The following is a 17,187-nucleotide window of genomic DNA, read 5'->3' as shown; positions in this document are numbered from 1 at the left end:
ACACAAATAGGAATAGAGAAAACCAAGATAGTGAAATTTAAATTTGTGTGAAACAATGAAAGTTGGAAACCAAAATTAAGGAGAAATTAAAAGAAGCAAAAAAACCATTTCACCACAATTTAGGATCTATTTCCAAATGAAAATAAAACCAAAAGTAGGAATATCAAATCAGAGATCTGAGGCTTTGAAATAATTTGTGGATGAAAATATTTTACTATAAGTAACTTAAACACTTGTAAAATTAATGAAAACTTGTGTCAATGTGCAAGGTAATATTTTTGTATAACTCTTAGGGACAGAAGGAAGCATGTTAATACTGAATTGTGCTGTGATTATGAGACCCACACAGGAGGATATCATTGAATGATGTGGTTTAAAAACTAGACTAATGTTCAAATTTAATTCAATCTTCTATCAAAATACAGTAGCCAAGGAGGAAAAGTCAGATTATAATGCAGAATCCTCAGTAGTACCCCAAAGAAAAGATGTAAAAGAGTCATTTTTGAAAAGTATAATAAATAATAATAGGTAGCATAAATGTGAATAGAGCAACTTATTGAGATAATTTAGGACTGAATAAATGAACATGCTGTGCATTTGGCTGGCTAGACTCAACACTGCAATTGACAGACTTCTTACAGGTATTCATGTTTAATGAAGTTCAAAATTTCTGGTAATTTTTCTAAAATTTGACAGACATAAATGTGGCACATACTGTTTATGAGAATGAGAGTCTCACAGTCCCCAGCACTCTGCACTGAAATGGAACATCCCTTCCCAAGGACAATTTGACTTAACAGGAAAGGTCAAACATGGGGCTTTAGATCCATGCTCTCTAATAGTACATGTGGAAAGAAATGTCTAGATCAGTAGTGAATCATATGTGTATTTCTTACCAGTCATATTCATGACAGATTTTCATATGACGTAAGATACACAGTGACTAAAACCAAAAAAGTCAACTATGAATGTAGTAGAGCAAATTTTAAATATTATACAGCTTCTAAAACCATATTTCAAAGAACATTTAATGACAATAGGAATATTTAATATCCACTATAACATGAGAAACTATAGTATACAAACCCTTAAGTGAAAACACATAATATGTAAAACTTTAAATCTATCTTATCTATGTTCATAGAAAACTAATAAAAATGATACATGAAAATGCACATCAGAATGTCAAGATGTTGACATTTGACTTTGTATTTATACTGATAGTATAATAACTTGATAGTTTGCTATAATAAAAAACAATTTAGTATTTAAAATGTGAATGGTTCAAAAATAAAAGGAGGCATCTCATGACAGCACAAGTGAAGAAAATGTGACTGTGGAGTTCATGACGAATTTAAAGTTAGTACATGGATGTACGTGTTTGTAATGAAGAACTGCTATGAAAGCTTTATAGTGAGAAATTGCCCGTAGGATAAAATTAGGAATATTACATCCATATTGTATTTTACATATATATATGTACACCAAATAGATAATTTGACTATTATGTTATAGTTTATAAGCAAAATGACTTGATGAATTCATAAGTCAAGCATGCATAATATCCATAAATAAATATGCAGTCCTATGCCCTCTCCATGGCATTGTTCAGCCTCACAATTTAAGGAAATAGTAAGATGGTGGTTAATGTGTGATTACTGGGAATATCAAAAGAATCCATGCACAGAAAGATTTATAAACAAGGGACATGAGTGTTTAACCTGACTGCTTCACAGTCTCCTTGTTTGACTTAAAGCAAATTGTGCAGTCAGGATTTCCAATTCCAGGTTCCATTAGGCAGACAACTATGGAACTTGAGAAAAATTAAGGCATGAAATGAAATTAAAGGAAGCAACGTTATCTTCAAAGTCAATAATAATAACGTTTTAGTGAAGATTAAATAATGTAATCAGATACTCTCGAATGTATCTGTGGAAAGGTGTGTGCAAAGCTGTGGCAGGGTATACTCGTACATCAGATATTTCTTGAATAATTTAGATATCTTACAGACAAATATGTGGAAGTTGTATTGGTGGCTTGAAAAATGTTTCACTTTTAGATTTAATAAATTCATGTTGGTTCAAGGTAAAGCTCTCATTTCTAGCCTTTAAATAATTAATGTGAACAATCGCTGCATTAAAGGAGCAATCAATAGAATTATAACCACTAAATATACTTTTAAAAAGCTTACATAATCTGAAAATTCCATTTCAAACCATCTAAAGCAGCAGTTCACAACCTTTCTGGGGGATCAAAGGATGCTTTTTACAGGGGTCACCTAAGACCATCAGAAAACACAAATATTTACATTCTGATTTATAACAATAGCAAAATTACAGTTATAAAATGGTAACAAAAATAATTTTATGGATGAGGATCACCATACCATGAGGAAACTGTATTAAAGAGTTGCAGCATTAGGAAGGTTGAGAAACATTGATCTAAAGTATATACAAGATTTGAAGCTACAAATTATGCCTTGATGCTTTTAATGCTACAGTAGTCCCTAGCACTGTTTAGCTGATATAATTAGGATAAAATGAATGCTTAGGATTTGAATATTTATATTTTTCTGCAATGCAAACCATAAAGATACATTACTGTTAATAAGATGCATAGATTTTTATATAAATTGGTTAGTATTTAAGAAAAACAACTTCAGATCACTTATATAGTAATGGTCAGAGACAATTGGAAAACAGCACTTGGCCCACCCACCCTTCATTCCATACTTAATGATAGAAGTCACACCAGTATTTCAAGTGACAAGTTTTATCTAGGACGTTAGATGTACATTCTCTGGTACCAAGATGTGTTGATACTTTGATTTACATGTCTTGATAAGAAGCAATTCTTAAAAATATTCACATTAGAATATCTAATATTGACAGCTAAGAAGATTATATAAATCTCTGCTTTACAAATAGCTTATAAAACCTCTTAATTCATAAAATTTTAAAACAGTTACATTCACAAAATGCTAACTCATTGCACTAATTGAAAAATGCACAAAAACTTACCCCTTTGCTATATGTTGAATAAGTGAATTGTGAAGGAAATGAGGCTGATGGTTTCTTTGTATTGTTGGCACTGGGGGCTGCAATAGTTACCATCTCAAAATCAAAAATTGCTGAACAGCAAAAATTAAATTTTACGTTGTGCAAAGTTATCATTTCCCAAATTATGGTGATATCATTTCAATTTATTTAAGAAGACATGCATGTAATTTATGAAATTTGAAGTTGTGTCTTGACAGCTGTTTCTCTTCTTTTACTTCTTCATTCTGAATTCCTCAGTTGTCTTTTTTTTAAAAGATATGAGGTGTTTTCTTTCTCTGGTAAGGAATTTATCTTGATGGTCTTCAGGATTTAGGTCTAAAGAATACAGAAAATGGATGAGACATTCTATATTTCACCAGTTAATGAATAAGTACCTAAATATTCACATCAATGTCTACTTTTTCAACGCAGACATCATTAAAGTGCATTTCTCTGAACTGCTACAATTAGCATTCAACCATTCTAGCAGTGGTACATCTTGTATTGGCTTTCTAACTCAGGGTCCGTGTTCTTGCTGCTCTTGGTAGGTGAAGCATGTGCATAGTTCGGGTCATCACATTCCAATGCCAACTGTCCTGCCATTGTCTCTAGTACGTTCCTCACTTTGAGTGCATCTATATAATCGCTCCATTAAATTTGGAACTATTCAATTTTATCAGTGTAGAAAAACTACATGTGTGGAATGTGACTATTCAGAGAATCTGAATTGATATCTAACTTCACATTATAAAAGTTTGCTAACTAATTATAAAAGCACACATACAGAAAACATAAATTCTATGAGTAGATAATTTTAAGCACATTAGCAGTATTTATTCACATGCCAGGAAAGAGTATTAATTATATGTGATTCTTATTTATGAATTAGAATTGTTATTAAAATGGGATATTCAAGCTTCCTTCTTTGGAACCTTCTGGTTATCTACCAAGTCTTATTCTTTTTGATTCCATTTTGTCAAAGCCACTCCTGTTCCCCTCTATTTTCAGCAGTCAGAATTGGGAAAGTTTAGTGTTTTCAGGTACATGGAATTCCCATATCAGATAATGGAATGCACGAGCTGGCAGCATCTGAGTTCTGAATTTAATATAACCTGAATTAGAACTCAGTGCCACTGACTATCAGCTGAGTAAACCTGAACAAATTGCAAAAATCCTCTCAATAAAACGTTATGGCAACTTCACAGGGCCATAGCCAGAGGTAAAAAGACGTGCCCAAGAAATATTAGCTTGTCCTGTCATAATCTGTCATGTCATGGTTACAAGATGATTGGCAAGATCAGTGTGACCTGGGTGGGCACATCATCATGAAAATGTGCTCAGTTAAGATGCTCTATGACAGCAGGCTGGAAGTTTGCTCAGAAATTAGAGTAATTCTGTGCAAGCGTAAAGCATAGACTTCAGGACTGGGGAATTGACTCAGTGGATAAAAGTGCTTCCCGTGCAAACATGTAGCAGTATCCATATAAGTGGTAGGCAGGGTGTGATAGATTCTTATAATCCCAACACATTGTAATTAGAAACAGGGGAAACGTAGGACAAGCTGGCTCTTTAAATTAGATGAACCGGTGAGCTCTGGGCTCACTATAAAAGGTGGAAATTGATGGAGGAATACGCCCAGTGTCAACCTCTGGCCTCCACATCCATGTGCACACACAGTCTCCTCTGCACACACACACATGTACCCACTCTGCACATACGCAGTGAATAAATAGATAAACATTATAAACGATGGACTCTGATCTTCGTTGGAGGGAAGCAACATTCCTCTTACTGTTCCAGTCTCCGTTAGACAGTAGATATCTAAAAACACTGAAGAGACTGATTTTATGTAAAGGTCATTCCATGGTGACTAAGGTAGTATCCAAATGGCTTGTTAATTTAGACCTGGAATGGAGGGGCAGGTATATTTTCTCCCTGGTCCTCAATACAAAGCACTCTAACAAAGGGCCATAATTTTCTGACCAGAGGAAAGCAAGAGAAGCTGCCACTACCAGCATGCCAGGGCACAACAAAGGAAGCAATTTATATATTAAGTCAAAATGATGCTAACTTCTTTTCAAAAGCTGGAATTCTAAAAGAAATTGTCCCTGGATGCTTAGAATTTCTAATAGAAAGGGATTCTCCTAACATATTCTAGGATAAAAGTCACACTATTATTTGATCTTTCCTCTTAGTAGTGACTTATCACAAACTAAACTGAATAAAATTTCCATCAAAAGTTAGCTCAAATTTTCTTCCAGTCATTTTCACTTCTTAAACCTGACATCTGTAATAAAGAAAAGCATGTCAAAGAGGTCCCTCTGCTATGGAGCTTAAAGGACATAGAGGCACGGACTTCATAGACAACAGAGAACCAGGCTATTGTTGCATTTATCTTAGAGGAATTATGATCGTGCGATGAGCATCTCCGATATTCATTCCTGCCAAATTAATATTCTACATTCTCACTAGTGGAGCCACACAGGGAGAGAATTTCTTTCTTCTCTTTTCTTGTTCCTTCCCTTTGATGATATTAGGTGGTCAGGGAGAAAAAGAAGAGGAGGCTCTCAGACATCACACATAGCGTGTCCAACAGACGCCCTCAATAGGGGTGCTTCTTGTTTCTATAGCAAGTAAAAGTCATATGCATAAGAAAGTAATGCATAAAATATTCAAAGTCGATAGGAAGTGGATATTTTAATATAATTTACATGCATTCAATTTGGAGATACTTCTTTTCACTTCCCACTTGTTTATTTGATACTCATAGCTGGTGATATTTTTTCAAGTCATGAGTTTTCCTATTCTTTCTACTGTAGCCTACTAATAATGACATGTTCAACACTCAACCTGCCCTTTCTTGGTCTTAAAGCAAAACCTTGGAAAATGTTCTTAGCTAAGGGGATGTCAGAATGATGGTGAAAGACAGCGCACTGAAGGACATAAGAAACTGAGGAAACTTTAAACCCTAAAAGTTTATGAATTGAAAAGTTCAAAACATTGTCTCATATACTATCTGATATATATTGAGCTAGCCAAAGTTCACTTAGGACCTATTGATATTTTCCATATCTGGTATTTGTCAGTTTATAGCTAGAGGAAAGTAAAATTTATGTGAGATGGGTATATCTCCCAAGCATACACTTCAAGTGATGACCTCACACAAGTGATGATCTGGAAGCAGTTTCACTGCCCCAGGATTCAGGCAGGAGCATGCCAGGGCTCTTTGCTGGCCCTGCACTGGGGCTTCACACCTACGCCTTTGCCTTAATCTGTTTTCTGTATAACTCAGAGTGAGCAACTTTCCTGTCTCTGAGTATTGTTTTCTTAATCTGTGCATTACACATCTGGGATTGTTCTGAGGCATGAGACTGTGTCTTTAACTGTTTGTTGTACGTATACATAGTAGTTCCCCATACATCTTAGCTACTTTGGAGATCATAAGCAGAGCTGGATGTGCAATACAAATAAATACTAATGAGAGGAGCTGAATTCTTCTATCTGGCAGGGGAGAATGGCAAGGAACAAAAAAAGGAGACAATTTAACTACTTCTAACGCATGAGAGATGGATGGAGGCCAAACCTCTTTAGGAATGTGATTCTTGTTGACGACCTGGGCCATTGCATAGATGTCGGGACAGATGATGTTAGCAGCCTATTGAACACATACCATTTCTGACTCAACTGACGGAGTTTGCCAAGTCTTGGTTACTGAGCTTGGATTATTTTTATTTTTACTAAAAATAAACATGCAGAAATTCTATGATAATATGTAGCAATCATGATGATGATGATGACGATGATGACAGAATTGTTGAGTCTCTCTTATGCATTGCTCCTTGGTCAGATTCATTTCTCACACTTGAGAATTGTGGGTTTGTCTTTGTCTGTGGACAATGCCAAAACCATGAGAACTCATAGGAGACGAGAATGGAAGACTTCTGTATTACACGGGCTTTTATGACTGCTTGAATACTTCTTTTATACTTACAGTGGAGAAAATATCTCTACTGACTTCACACCTAAAAGTGCCCTATGAACATCTTTAGGCAATGAGGAGTGGGGGCAAATGCCATTATTGGCTAACTACAAGCCAAGTGACAAAACTAGGTGCATTCTGAACCTGGAAGAAAACCCTATCAGATCTGACCTTGCTCAGCCTAGACATACCACCTGCACATTTTTTTCAGTAGTTAGATAATAATAAATCTCTTTTTCTCAGCATAGTCTATGTTAGAAGCAAGTTTAAAACCCCTAAAGGCTTTGTTTTTTATATAAACAGTCTGTTTAACAATTGCTCAAAACAATTCCATTTTTTTTAATGAATTGTAAATGTGGTAAGTGAGATAAAACATACAGATAAGTAATTGCAAACAATGTAAACTCTGTGAAGAAACGAGAGAAGCATAACCGAAATACATGAAAAGTTCAGAGGCTAAAGAGAGTCCCATCTTCTGGAGACAAAAGATGCTGTGGACAGCAACATTGTCTGAGGGCAATGGTTGCTGAAATGTATAATTCTTTCGGGCAAGTAGTGGGTTGCATGGTTGACGGGAGAAGAGAGGAAAAGAAACTAATGAAACAAAGGAGGTGAATCTATTCTAAGGCAGATCAGGCTTACTAATATGAAAAAGCTAAAAAATTATAATACATGCACAGTTAGGCTCATTTTAGAAAACTGGAATCAATAAGTGTGTCACTGGAAATCTCAGAGGTGAATGGCAGCAGAAGTGGGAACTCAAGACTTTTGACTACAGTCTTGGTTTACTGATTCACAGAAGTGAAATGTTTCTGTACAGGGGAGAAGAGAGAGTGTCTGGGGAGTTGCTGGTTTGTTCTTGACGAAAAACAATTGCTTCTGATATTTATATGTAATAAAAAAGAGTATGTTGGCTGACAATATTGTTTTCTGAAATTAGTATAAATCTTCATAAAATGCCAGTGTTGTTAATTTGGTACAATTACGTAAGACAGACTACAGCATTTTAGAGTCTCAAATTCCACTGTCTTCAAGGCTGCAAAAAGAGCAGTCCATCTCTCCTCACTCAGGACACAAATGAAAATCCAGAAATAAAATGAAACAACTCTGTGATGTGATGAAACAGAATGTGGAATTTACCACATAGAACGAAGTCCTTATGATTGTCCTGGTAGAAATAAATCCATTTAATTAGATAAGTGCTGGCGAATGCATGCAACTAGAGAGGATGAAAGCTTTCAACCTGGAAAAAAAGGAAGTTCTGTGTTCCAATGGTGGATTGTGCCTCTGAAGGCAATTCAAATCTCCGACGACTTTCAAATATTTTCAACCATGTCAGACTGGCTTGATTTCATGTAAATTATGCTTTAACTTGCACATGCTAGACATATCACAGAAAATGCTGAGTCAAAATGCAACAGCTGTTCCTTCCTTAATGTGTGAGAGATGATAGGCCAGGCCTGTTCTGAAAAGGGTAGATCTAAGAAAGGAGTTCCAAGAACCAAAATTTCAGTTAGAACCCAACTTTTAACATTCACCCTGGAAAGGAAACTGCTGCATCACAAAATAACTCCTAGAGTGAACCCTTTTCCCAAGATTTTTCCACTTTCATCATTTTAAAACTTCTCTGGGTAGCATATATATTTGTGTCAAATCAAGTGCAATCAGCGATTTAGAGAACTGGGTAGTAATTTGTCTTTTTCTTTCTGTCAAAGAATCTTGCTTCAAAATCTCACAGGAATACATGCTTAGTTACAAACAGAGGATTTGAATGCATGTTTGATTTGCGTGTTCTCTGTATTTAGAGCCCCAAGGGACTGAGAGTAACATTTTCACACAAGCTGAATACAGGACACCTAGTAAGTCTGCAGTCCTTAGGTTGATGGAAGGATGTACCATACAACATGCACAGGCCACCTCCCAGAAAAGCGAATCAGGGTCAGAACCAAAGCCACCTGACAAAAAAGCAGCGAAGTTGCTCTTTCCACAAGCCATTCCAAAGTCTCACATGCCTATTGCACAGCAGCTGTTTGAGGGCGTCACTTTCTATTCCCGCGATTAAGGGAGCCAACCTGATTGAGCTGAAATGTTGAACAATTTGAATTCTCACCCTTTTTTCTTTTCAATTCCTTTAATCGTTCTCCAACTAAACGAAGGAAGAAGAAAGAGTGCTTTTGTCCCTCATCATGTTTTTGGATTTTACTATTAGTTGCTATTATGTCATTAAAGCTAGAAGCTGATTGGATACTAAAGAAAGAATTATGACTGCAGTTTCATCCCCTCTCCACCACATCCAATTAGTTGCAGAGCTGATTCAGTTAGTTCCTGGCATTGCTAGCTCTCCCCCAGACTTGAGAGATAAAAGCTTGAGAAAGGTCAATCCCCACGAGGCAGTAGCCTCCAAAAGAGTCCTCAGCACTGAGCAGCATGGTGCCCTTAAACTTTGGATTTCTCCTGCACTTTTACACTAACACACTAGTGAAATAGGGAATGTGCTCTCAGGGACACGGGTGGGAACAACCAAACGATCACAAGAAGTGATTCTCGTGCCGTTTCTTAAGGAAAACGTGTCTGAGTGCATTTGCTCTGTGAGTTCCCCGCTGTGGGATGGCATTGTTTAAAATCAGACACCACCAGCTTCGTGGGACTGAAATGTTTTGTATGTGTTGTTGTTTGCAGTGCATGCCAAGACATTCATGAGCACCAGAGCCAAGCTGGCGAGCTAATTAAATATATATATGTATGTGTTTAAAACAGCCTAATAAGGAGCATTGGAAATCTTCAAGATGAGCGAATATCTTATAACTTCTTCCGCAGGTGCGAGGATAGCTACAAGCCATGGACTTTCTGTCCTGCTTCTTGTTTGTGGCTTTGTGAAGGGTGCTTTGCTTTAATCTAAAGTGCTGACTTTTTTCCAATATCACTTTCTCTTCTTAAAGCAAAGAGCAAATCGCCTGTAAAATCTACGGAGCGGACAGCAAAGTTGACCCTAAACTCCAAGCACCATTCTGCACCCCTGTACTCTAGTTACCTACACAAGGAACATCAGCTTCCGGAAGCATAAGTGAAGAGGCTATTACACGCTTTATTGATAGTATTTTCTTTGGGAAGTCGCTGATCTTTTATTTGAAGAGAATTAATGTGAAGCGATAGGACATTTTTCTAATAACAAGATCTGGTTTTTTGTTTTGTTTTGTTTTCTTTCAACAAATAAAATCTACATTTCACTAACTGCTCAGGAGTTGGCCTGAAAGTCATCAGTATTGTAGATAGTTCCATGGATTCCATCAGTTTCCTACTAAGGGACACCTAATCCGAATGAAGCAAACAAAGATGGCAAGCCTAAAACATGCAAACTATCTTCAAGCAGCACCCCATCGGGGGAAACAAAAAAACAAAATGCTGGACACTGCGGATCAACAACATGCAAATTTATTTTACATAAGGAAGAATCAGAGTAATTTTTTTTTTGGAAAAAAAAAACCAACTTTTTTTTCCCCCGTGGAATTTTTCTTGGAGTTTCTCTTCTTTTCCTTGATTGCCGTTCTTGTTCCGTGGTAGCAAGTGCCAATTATGGCCAATCCTAGTCAATCCTGGGAGGTTTATATTCATACATATTGAGTGTGCTATATTTCAATGTATTTTAATTCATTTTGCAATTTCTGTATATGCAAACCTGGCAAATTCTGTAAATTGCTTCTAGTATGTGTGATATGACTTCAAGGTAGATAGATACGACCCTCATGCAAGCTGATTTTCTTCATTCTATATGCAAATATATCCATGAGCATATATTAGGCCACGAGCTTCTTTTCCTAAAGCATTATTTTTCTTTTATAACTCACGTATTGTGTGAATTCTGTAGTGTGTTTCTCTGTTCCACTGGTTTCATAGCTACGGTTTGTCTCTGTTGTCCTCTGCTTCCTCCTGGAAAATGCATATTTAAATTGTATATGTCTCTGATAAATGAATTAATTTTGTTGTGTGTGTACCATGTTGGAATTTGCTGCGTTCTTTTATATGTGTGTTTATTGAGGTTTGGGGATCTCGAGTCCGAAGAATGCACATCCTGGTTTTGACAGATCTCCTCATGTTATCAATATTCTGTCTCAGAAAAAGAATGAGGCCAAGTGGGAAAACTGGAGAAGATATTTTGACTCAGGTTCCTGGAAGAGCATGTCACACTCAGACTAAATAACGCTGCTTCCTTTGTTCTTCAAGAATTTTTTAGCTTTGTCATTCTGTTATTTGCTGCTAATTATATTTTAATGTCTACTAATTAAAATTTAAAATGTGATTGTTGGCTGAATAGAATATGCAAATGACTGCAAACCCCATACTAAAGAAGATAGGTGTTCAATCGTCACTCATTAATCATAGTTTTAAATATTCTGTTGTTATTTTTGACTTTATTAATGTTACTTAGACCCATTCTAAATCAATCTTTCTCTGGCAAAGAAAGATATAACAATTAATACAGTCCCTCTTACAAAATAGAATAGTTATGGTTTGAGAAAAAACACATCCAGATAGTCTTCTAGAGAGATTATTGTATTTCCTTTCAGTATAAATTCAGAACACCATCTGTGTAGGAATGGTCCATTCCCAGCTTAAGGTTCGAAACTGAAGCTTGAAGGCCATGAATGCCTTTACTTTTTTTTAGGTAAAGGGGGGGACTCTGCCATTCTATAAGCAATGTGTATATTTTCATAACATTCTTGATATTCTCTTTTAAGAAGTATTGTTTTATGCTAAATCTTTCCTTGCCATTTTTTTTTGTTTCATTTGATTCATTATTTCATTCTAGTGAGAAAAATAAAAGTTTAGTTGTGATATTTTATTAACACACAAATATATTTTCTTTCAAAGTTAAATATCTGAAAGTTGTTTAGAATGATAGGTAAACATTACCTGTTAAGTCTCTTTGAGCTTAAAGGATGCCATACATTAAGGCATATATTAATATTCTGATTTAAAATCAACCATACTTGGAAAAACTATCATGTATTCTATTTTTACTCAATGTCCAATTAATGATATCAGCCAATTCTACGTAAGCCAAACTTGTACCCATATCAGCAATGTTCATCCTGCTTGTAATAAAAGAGCACATGCTAGTTTGGGAAGAATGTTCACTAGATTCATTGTATCAGTGTCCAAAATGATAAAGACCTGTGCATCACTGTGTGACCAAAGTCCAGCCAGCCCTCCACTTGCATGAAGGAAGATGGCATACTATCTGTTTGTTCTAAACTCAAAAAAGTATGGAACTTTCAACATTAGAGCAGAAAATACAGCTGTTAATGAGACCTTGTAAACAGCCGTACCTTAAGTTATATTCATTTGGGACTATATTTTTTTATGTAGCCATGATTATGGAAATGTATAGAAATGCAAAAGTATCTGGCTTTCTCAACCTTGTCTCCAAGGTTGTATAGTATCTTTTATAAGATAGTTAGAAAAAGTTGAAATTGCTTACATAAGTTTAAGCCAGAGATTTTATTTCTTAAAGACTTATAGGCCGTTAACAAAACAAAGGAGGCAAATGAAAATCCTACCGAACAAAATAAGATACTGGAATTTTCTAAAACAGAGCTGTAATCTGAGTTAGTAAGGAAGCTTCATGGAGAACCAGCACCGTTGACAGTCAGCCCTGCATGTCCTTCAGCAGCACACTGGGGCAACTAACTATTCGTGCGGTGTTTATGCTGTATTAGGCATAGCAATTAGAGATGATTTAACATGCAGCAGAAGGTGTTTATCATTTTCAAATGCTATGTCACTTTAGCTAAGAGACTCGAGTACCCACAATATTCTGATATCCAATGACAGGCCTGTATAGCCATCTATCTACAGATGCTAGGGGGAGATCTATATGTGGATGGTTTTTCTGATATTCATTTTATAGACATAGTCCTTGGCATGTTTACTTATAAAAAGTCATTTAGTCATGGTTTCCTCGCCTGAGACAGAAATACATAAATGATTTTTGGGAGCCTAAGAAGTCCTCATTACTATGTGTTTGAAGTTGTTTACCTTCAAGTTCTCAGAAACAAAATGTATTCAAGTAAACATATTAGTACACACAGAGACACACATATTTGACAAATAAACTATATATTTTTAAGCCTAGAAAACAATTTAAATTTATTATACATGAGTATAATATATACAGAGTATCATTTGTTGACTTCTTACAAAAGATGCTAATAAAAAAAAAAGGAATAGTGAAACATTCCTGTAACCACAAGACTTAGCAGGTTTGAATAGGAAAATCATGAATTCAAGTCTAACCTGTCTACATAGTGAAACCCTGAATCAGTAAAAAATTAAAAAATATATATGGTTTATTTTTTTCAAAAATGCACATATATTGTTCCTGTATTAATCTTATATAGGAAATAATATATTAGCAGTCATATTAATTTGTATAAAAAATAATCACAAGATAAAAGCAATCTTTCTTGAGATAACACATAAGTTGATGATTGAATTGAGACTATGAAGCAAAAAGTCACGAGTCTTTTAAGTTTCAAGTATTTATACCAAGCAGTTTTATATTTAAAATGGTTCATTAATAAAGGGAGCTCTCTGTCATTCAGGAAATGTCAGCCATGAAGTAGATAAGGTCATTCCCTCTGTGAAGTGAGAGACAAGAGAAAAGCATTCAAAAACAAGAAATTGTGCAATGCCGATACATTCTGTGAAGACCCAAGAGGAGGAGAATAAAGGAGAGTGACTAGGAAGTTATGGGAGGTTGCTCTGGGGGTGCAGTTGTGCAATCATAAGAAGCGGATTTGGGAGAAGTATCTTCAAGGAGAAGGAACAGACCATGCCAGCCTCCTAAAGCAAACATCAGGTAGAGTTGTCCAAGGGCTAGTCTGTGAACACAGGCCAGCAGAGAAAGAAAGGGAGGGGGAACCTGAATAGAGTCTGAGGCAGGATTTCACAAGGAATCTTCAGAGGGCACTGAACCTAGGGGAACTAACCAAGTGGAGCTAGTGCTTACCGCTCCACTTAGAGGTGTGATTCTGCTCTCAAGAGACAGGCTTTTTCTGTCATCCTAAAGCTTAGTCACAGTTTATCATGTTAACAACACTCTTTGGAAACAACACTGAAATTTCCAAATTGTTTGTATTTGTGTGTGTGTGTGAGAGTGTGTGTGTGTGTGTGTGTCTGTGTGTATGATTGTGTGTATGTGGCTGTGGGTGTGTGTATAGTTGTGTATCTATGTGTGTGTGTGGCTATGTGGGTGTGTATGGCTGGGTGTGTGGCTGTGTGTGGGTGTGTGTGTTGCTATGTTTGTGTGTGTGTATGTGGCTATGTGTATGGCTGTGTGTATGTGTATGTGTGTGTGTGTGTGTGTGTGTGGCTGTATGTGTGTGTGTGTGTATGGCCGAGTGTTCATATGTGCCTATTGAGGACAGAGAGTCTGCTGTGTGTCATGGTCTGTCATTCTCTATCTTATTTCCTTGAGACAGGGTCGCTCCCTGAACCTGGAACCTTGCTGGAAGAGAGCAAACCCCAAGAATCCTCCCATCCCCTGTGTTTACAGCATTCTCAGTCACACCAATACTTGTGCAGTATGTGATTTACCCATTGAATCATCACCCTAAAACCAAATTGCTTATACTTTTATACTGATACTGTGTAACTTCAGAATATGTGAGACATTCTATTCAAGGACAAGACAGGAGATTGAAAACGTAATCGGGACTGTTTGGAATATGTAATGAACTAGTTACTGTAACTGCATTCATGATTTAAAGTAAAAGCATGGGTACATTAGCCTTCCTCTAGTTTAAGTTACCTGCTGTCAACCATTCTTTGAAAATAGTAAATGGAAAATTCCCAAACCATTTATGAATTTAAAGTGTATGTTATTCTGAGTAGTGTAATAAACTACACATCACTCTATGAATCAATCTTTTATTCAAGAACTACATTCCATTAGGTACTTAGCCATCCTAGCTACCAGATGCACTGTGGTGGTTTACTGGGGCTTATGTTCAACTGATTACTGTCACAAGAGAAACGATAATAGCAATTCAGTTATGACAAAGAGAAGCTGTGAAATGCTTACTTTAAGTAAAAAGATAAAAGTTCTCTATTATGTCAAAGATGAGTATATATAGGAAAAACAGTATATAAAATATTCTGTACTAACCATGGCATTAGGTATCTACTGGGGGGGGGGTTGGAACATATCCACCTCTGCAACCAAAAAGAGGAGGGACTACCTTATTCTAATGGAAAGAGAAGGCAGATTAGAAGACATTCCTAGACGTTTATTGGAAAGATATTTTTTAAAAAGTAGAGTGAAGAGAATTCATTATACCACATACATATACCCACAAGGTTATTTTTAAATATCAGAAATTAAGATCTTAGAATTCTCCACAATAAAAATCTCAGAAGACAATAGATAAAATGGTAAGGATCTTTGAGTGCTTGCTAAGAATGCACGCCTGAAGACCAAGGCAGGAAAATCACAAATTCATTGGCAGCCTAAACTTGAAAATGAAAACCTTCCCTAAACAAACAAAACAAAAGATTACAGTGTTTTCAAGGGAAAATTTGTCTCAAACCCTTATGTTGTATGATATTTTCATTGATAAAACAATAAAATCATTATGAGGTAGACAAAGTTCTTTGAAAAATAATATGTATGGACTCTTAAGATTTATTTTTTATTTTCATTGTGTGTATATGTATGTGTGTATACACGTGAGTGAACATGCCCGTGAAAGACAGAAAAGGTCTTTGGACCTTCTTGAGCTCTAGTTGCCTGTACAGGTGCCCAACATGGATACTGAGTACCAAATTTAGGTCTTCTGAAATCTCACTGCACATTCTTTTGTCATCTTGCCAGCCCAGATGTGGGAACACTTATAAGCAATGCTTTGCTGTGTGCCCCAACTGCAGCGATAACCACACATGATGTTGTAAATGAGTACCAATAAGATTAACTATAAACCATAGGAAATTTGAAATTGTGCTAAATATAAAGAATATTTTATTGTATTTCACTATATATGAAAGGATTTACACAATAATCCCATTATTTTGTTCATGCATGTTAGTATTTTCAGTTTTGTTCTGTTTTATTCATGTAGATTATTACGCATTAATTTTACTTTACAGACATACTTTACAAAACAATCACAGGTATGTTTCGTTCTAAAGAATAATTAAATGCCGAATATAATCTAAACTCACACTATATTATTAAAAAGATGGACAGTCGAAGATGAACCACATAAAGAAAGGCTCTTTGCCCTCTGCTGGTGACTGTAAGTAACCAGGGTTGGGGTTCTTCTTCATGTCTGTAGTCTGTGCTTCATCTGGGTTCTGTTCCAGGCTGCTAAACTAAGTCTAGTTGGCAGCAGACTTTTCCTCTAAGATTTGAAGAGTACCCAAGTGAGCAATATGGCAGTACTCAAGCTGGCTTCCATCCTGCCCCTGTTGCCCAAAGAAAGAGACATAGACATCAGTACTTAGCCATTCCCGTGGCCTAGTTTGAATGGTGGATTGACTGTGGAGTCTTGAAGGAAGCAGAAGGATGCCTTTCTTGAATCCTCACTAGGTTCCCATGACCTGATAAAACAATTTCTCCATTCCTTGACTTGAAAGCAGACATCTAAACACTATAATAAAATCACAGCCTACCATCAAAGTCATCATGAAGTCACGGCCCCACACAAGCCTACCACCAAAGTCATCATGAAATCACGGCCCCACCCAAGCCCACCACCAAAGTCATCATGAAATCACGGCCCCACCCAAGCCCACCACCAAAGTCATCATGAAGGCCCAGCCCTACTGAAGCCCATCACCAAAGTCATCATGAAGTCACAGCCCCACTGAAGTCCACCACCAAAATCATTTCATGAACCCAGAACACTGTATGGAAGAAAGTACTGACCCTAAAAATATTTTATGGCACTCCTAACAGAAATATTTCTGTCAGCCTTACTTCAAAGTGAAGCTTTTTAAGTACAATACCAGAAAAGGAGAAATGCCTATATCTTACTAGGTTCTCAAACTATGGTTCAGGACTACCATTATAGTCTATGGACTCTGGAGTAATCTATTCAGTAACTTGGGGGATACGTCAGAGTTGTAGTCCTAAAGAGGCCACTGTGTCTATAAGCTCCCCTAGTTTGTAAC

General features: G+C 36.4%; 1 protein-coding gene across 4 annotated transcripts in view; it reads left to right on the top strand.

Moving 5' to 3' along the window:
* Vstm2a (V-set and transmembrane domain containing 2A) overlaps window positions 1-17,187 on the top strand; it is a 54,280-nt gene that overhangs the window by 14,130 nt on the left and 22,963 nt on the right. Inside the window, exon 5 of one of the 4 annotated variants that reach the window (XM_057772983.1) lies at window positions 9,957-15,599. The exons of 1 other annotated variant lie outside the window; for it this stretch is intronic. In XM_057772983.1, the coding sequence (XP_057628966.1) occupies window positions 9,957-10,081 (125 nt within the window). In that variant the 3' untranslated portion in view covers window positions 10,082-15,599. 2 more of the 4 variants (XM_057772984.1, XM_057772985.1) reach the window with 2 other exon arrangements.

This window comes from Chionomys nivalis, chromosome 6 (assembly GCF_950005125.1).
Source record: "Chionomys nivalis chromosome 6, mChiNiv1.1, whole genome shotgun sequence".
NCBI classification, from domain to species: domain Eukaryota; kingdom Metazoa; phylum Chordata; class Mammalia; order Rodentia; family Cricetidae; genus Chionomys; species Chionomys nivalis.
The sequence above is the reverse complement of the archived record's forward strand: the minus strand, read 5'-3'. Positions and strand labels throughout refer to the sequence as shown.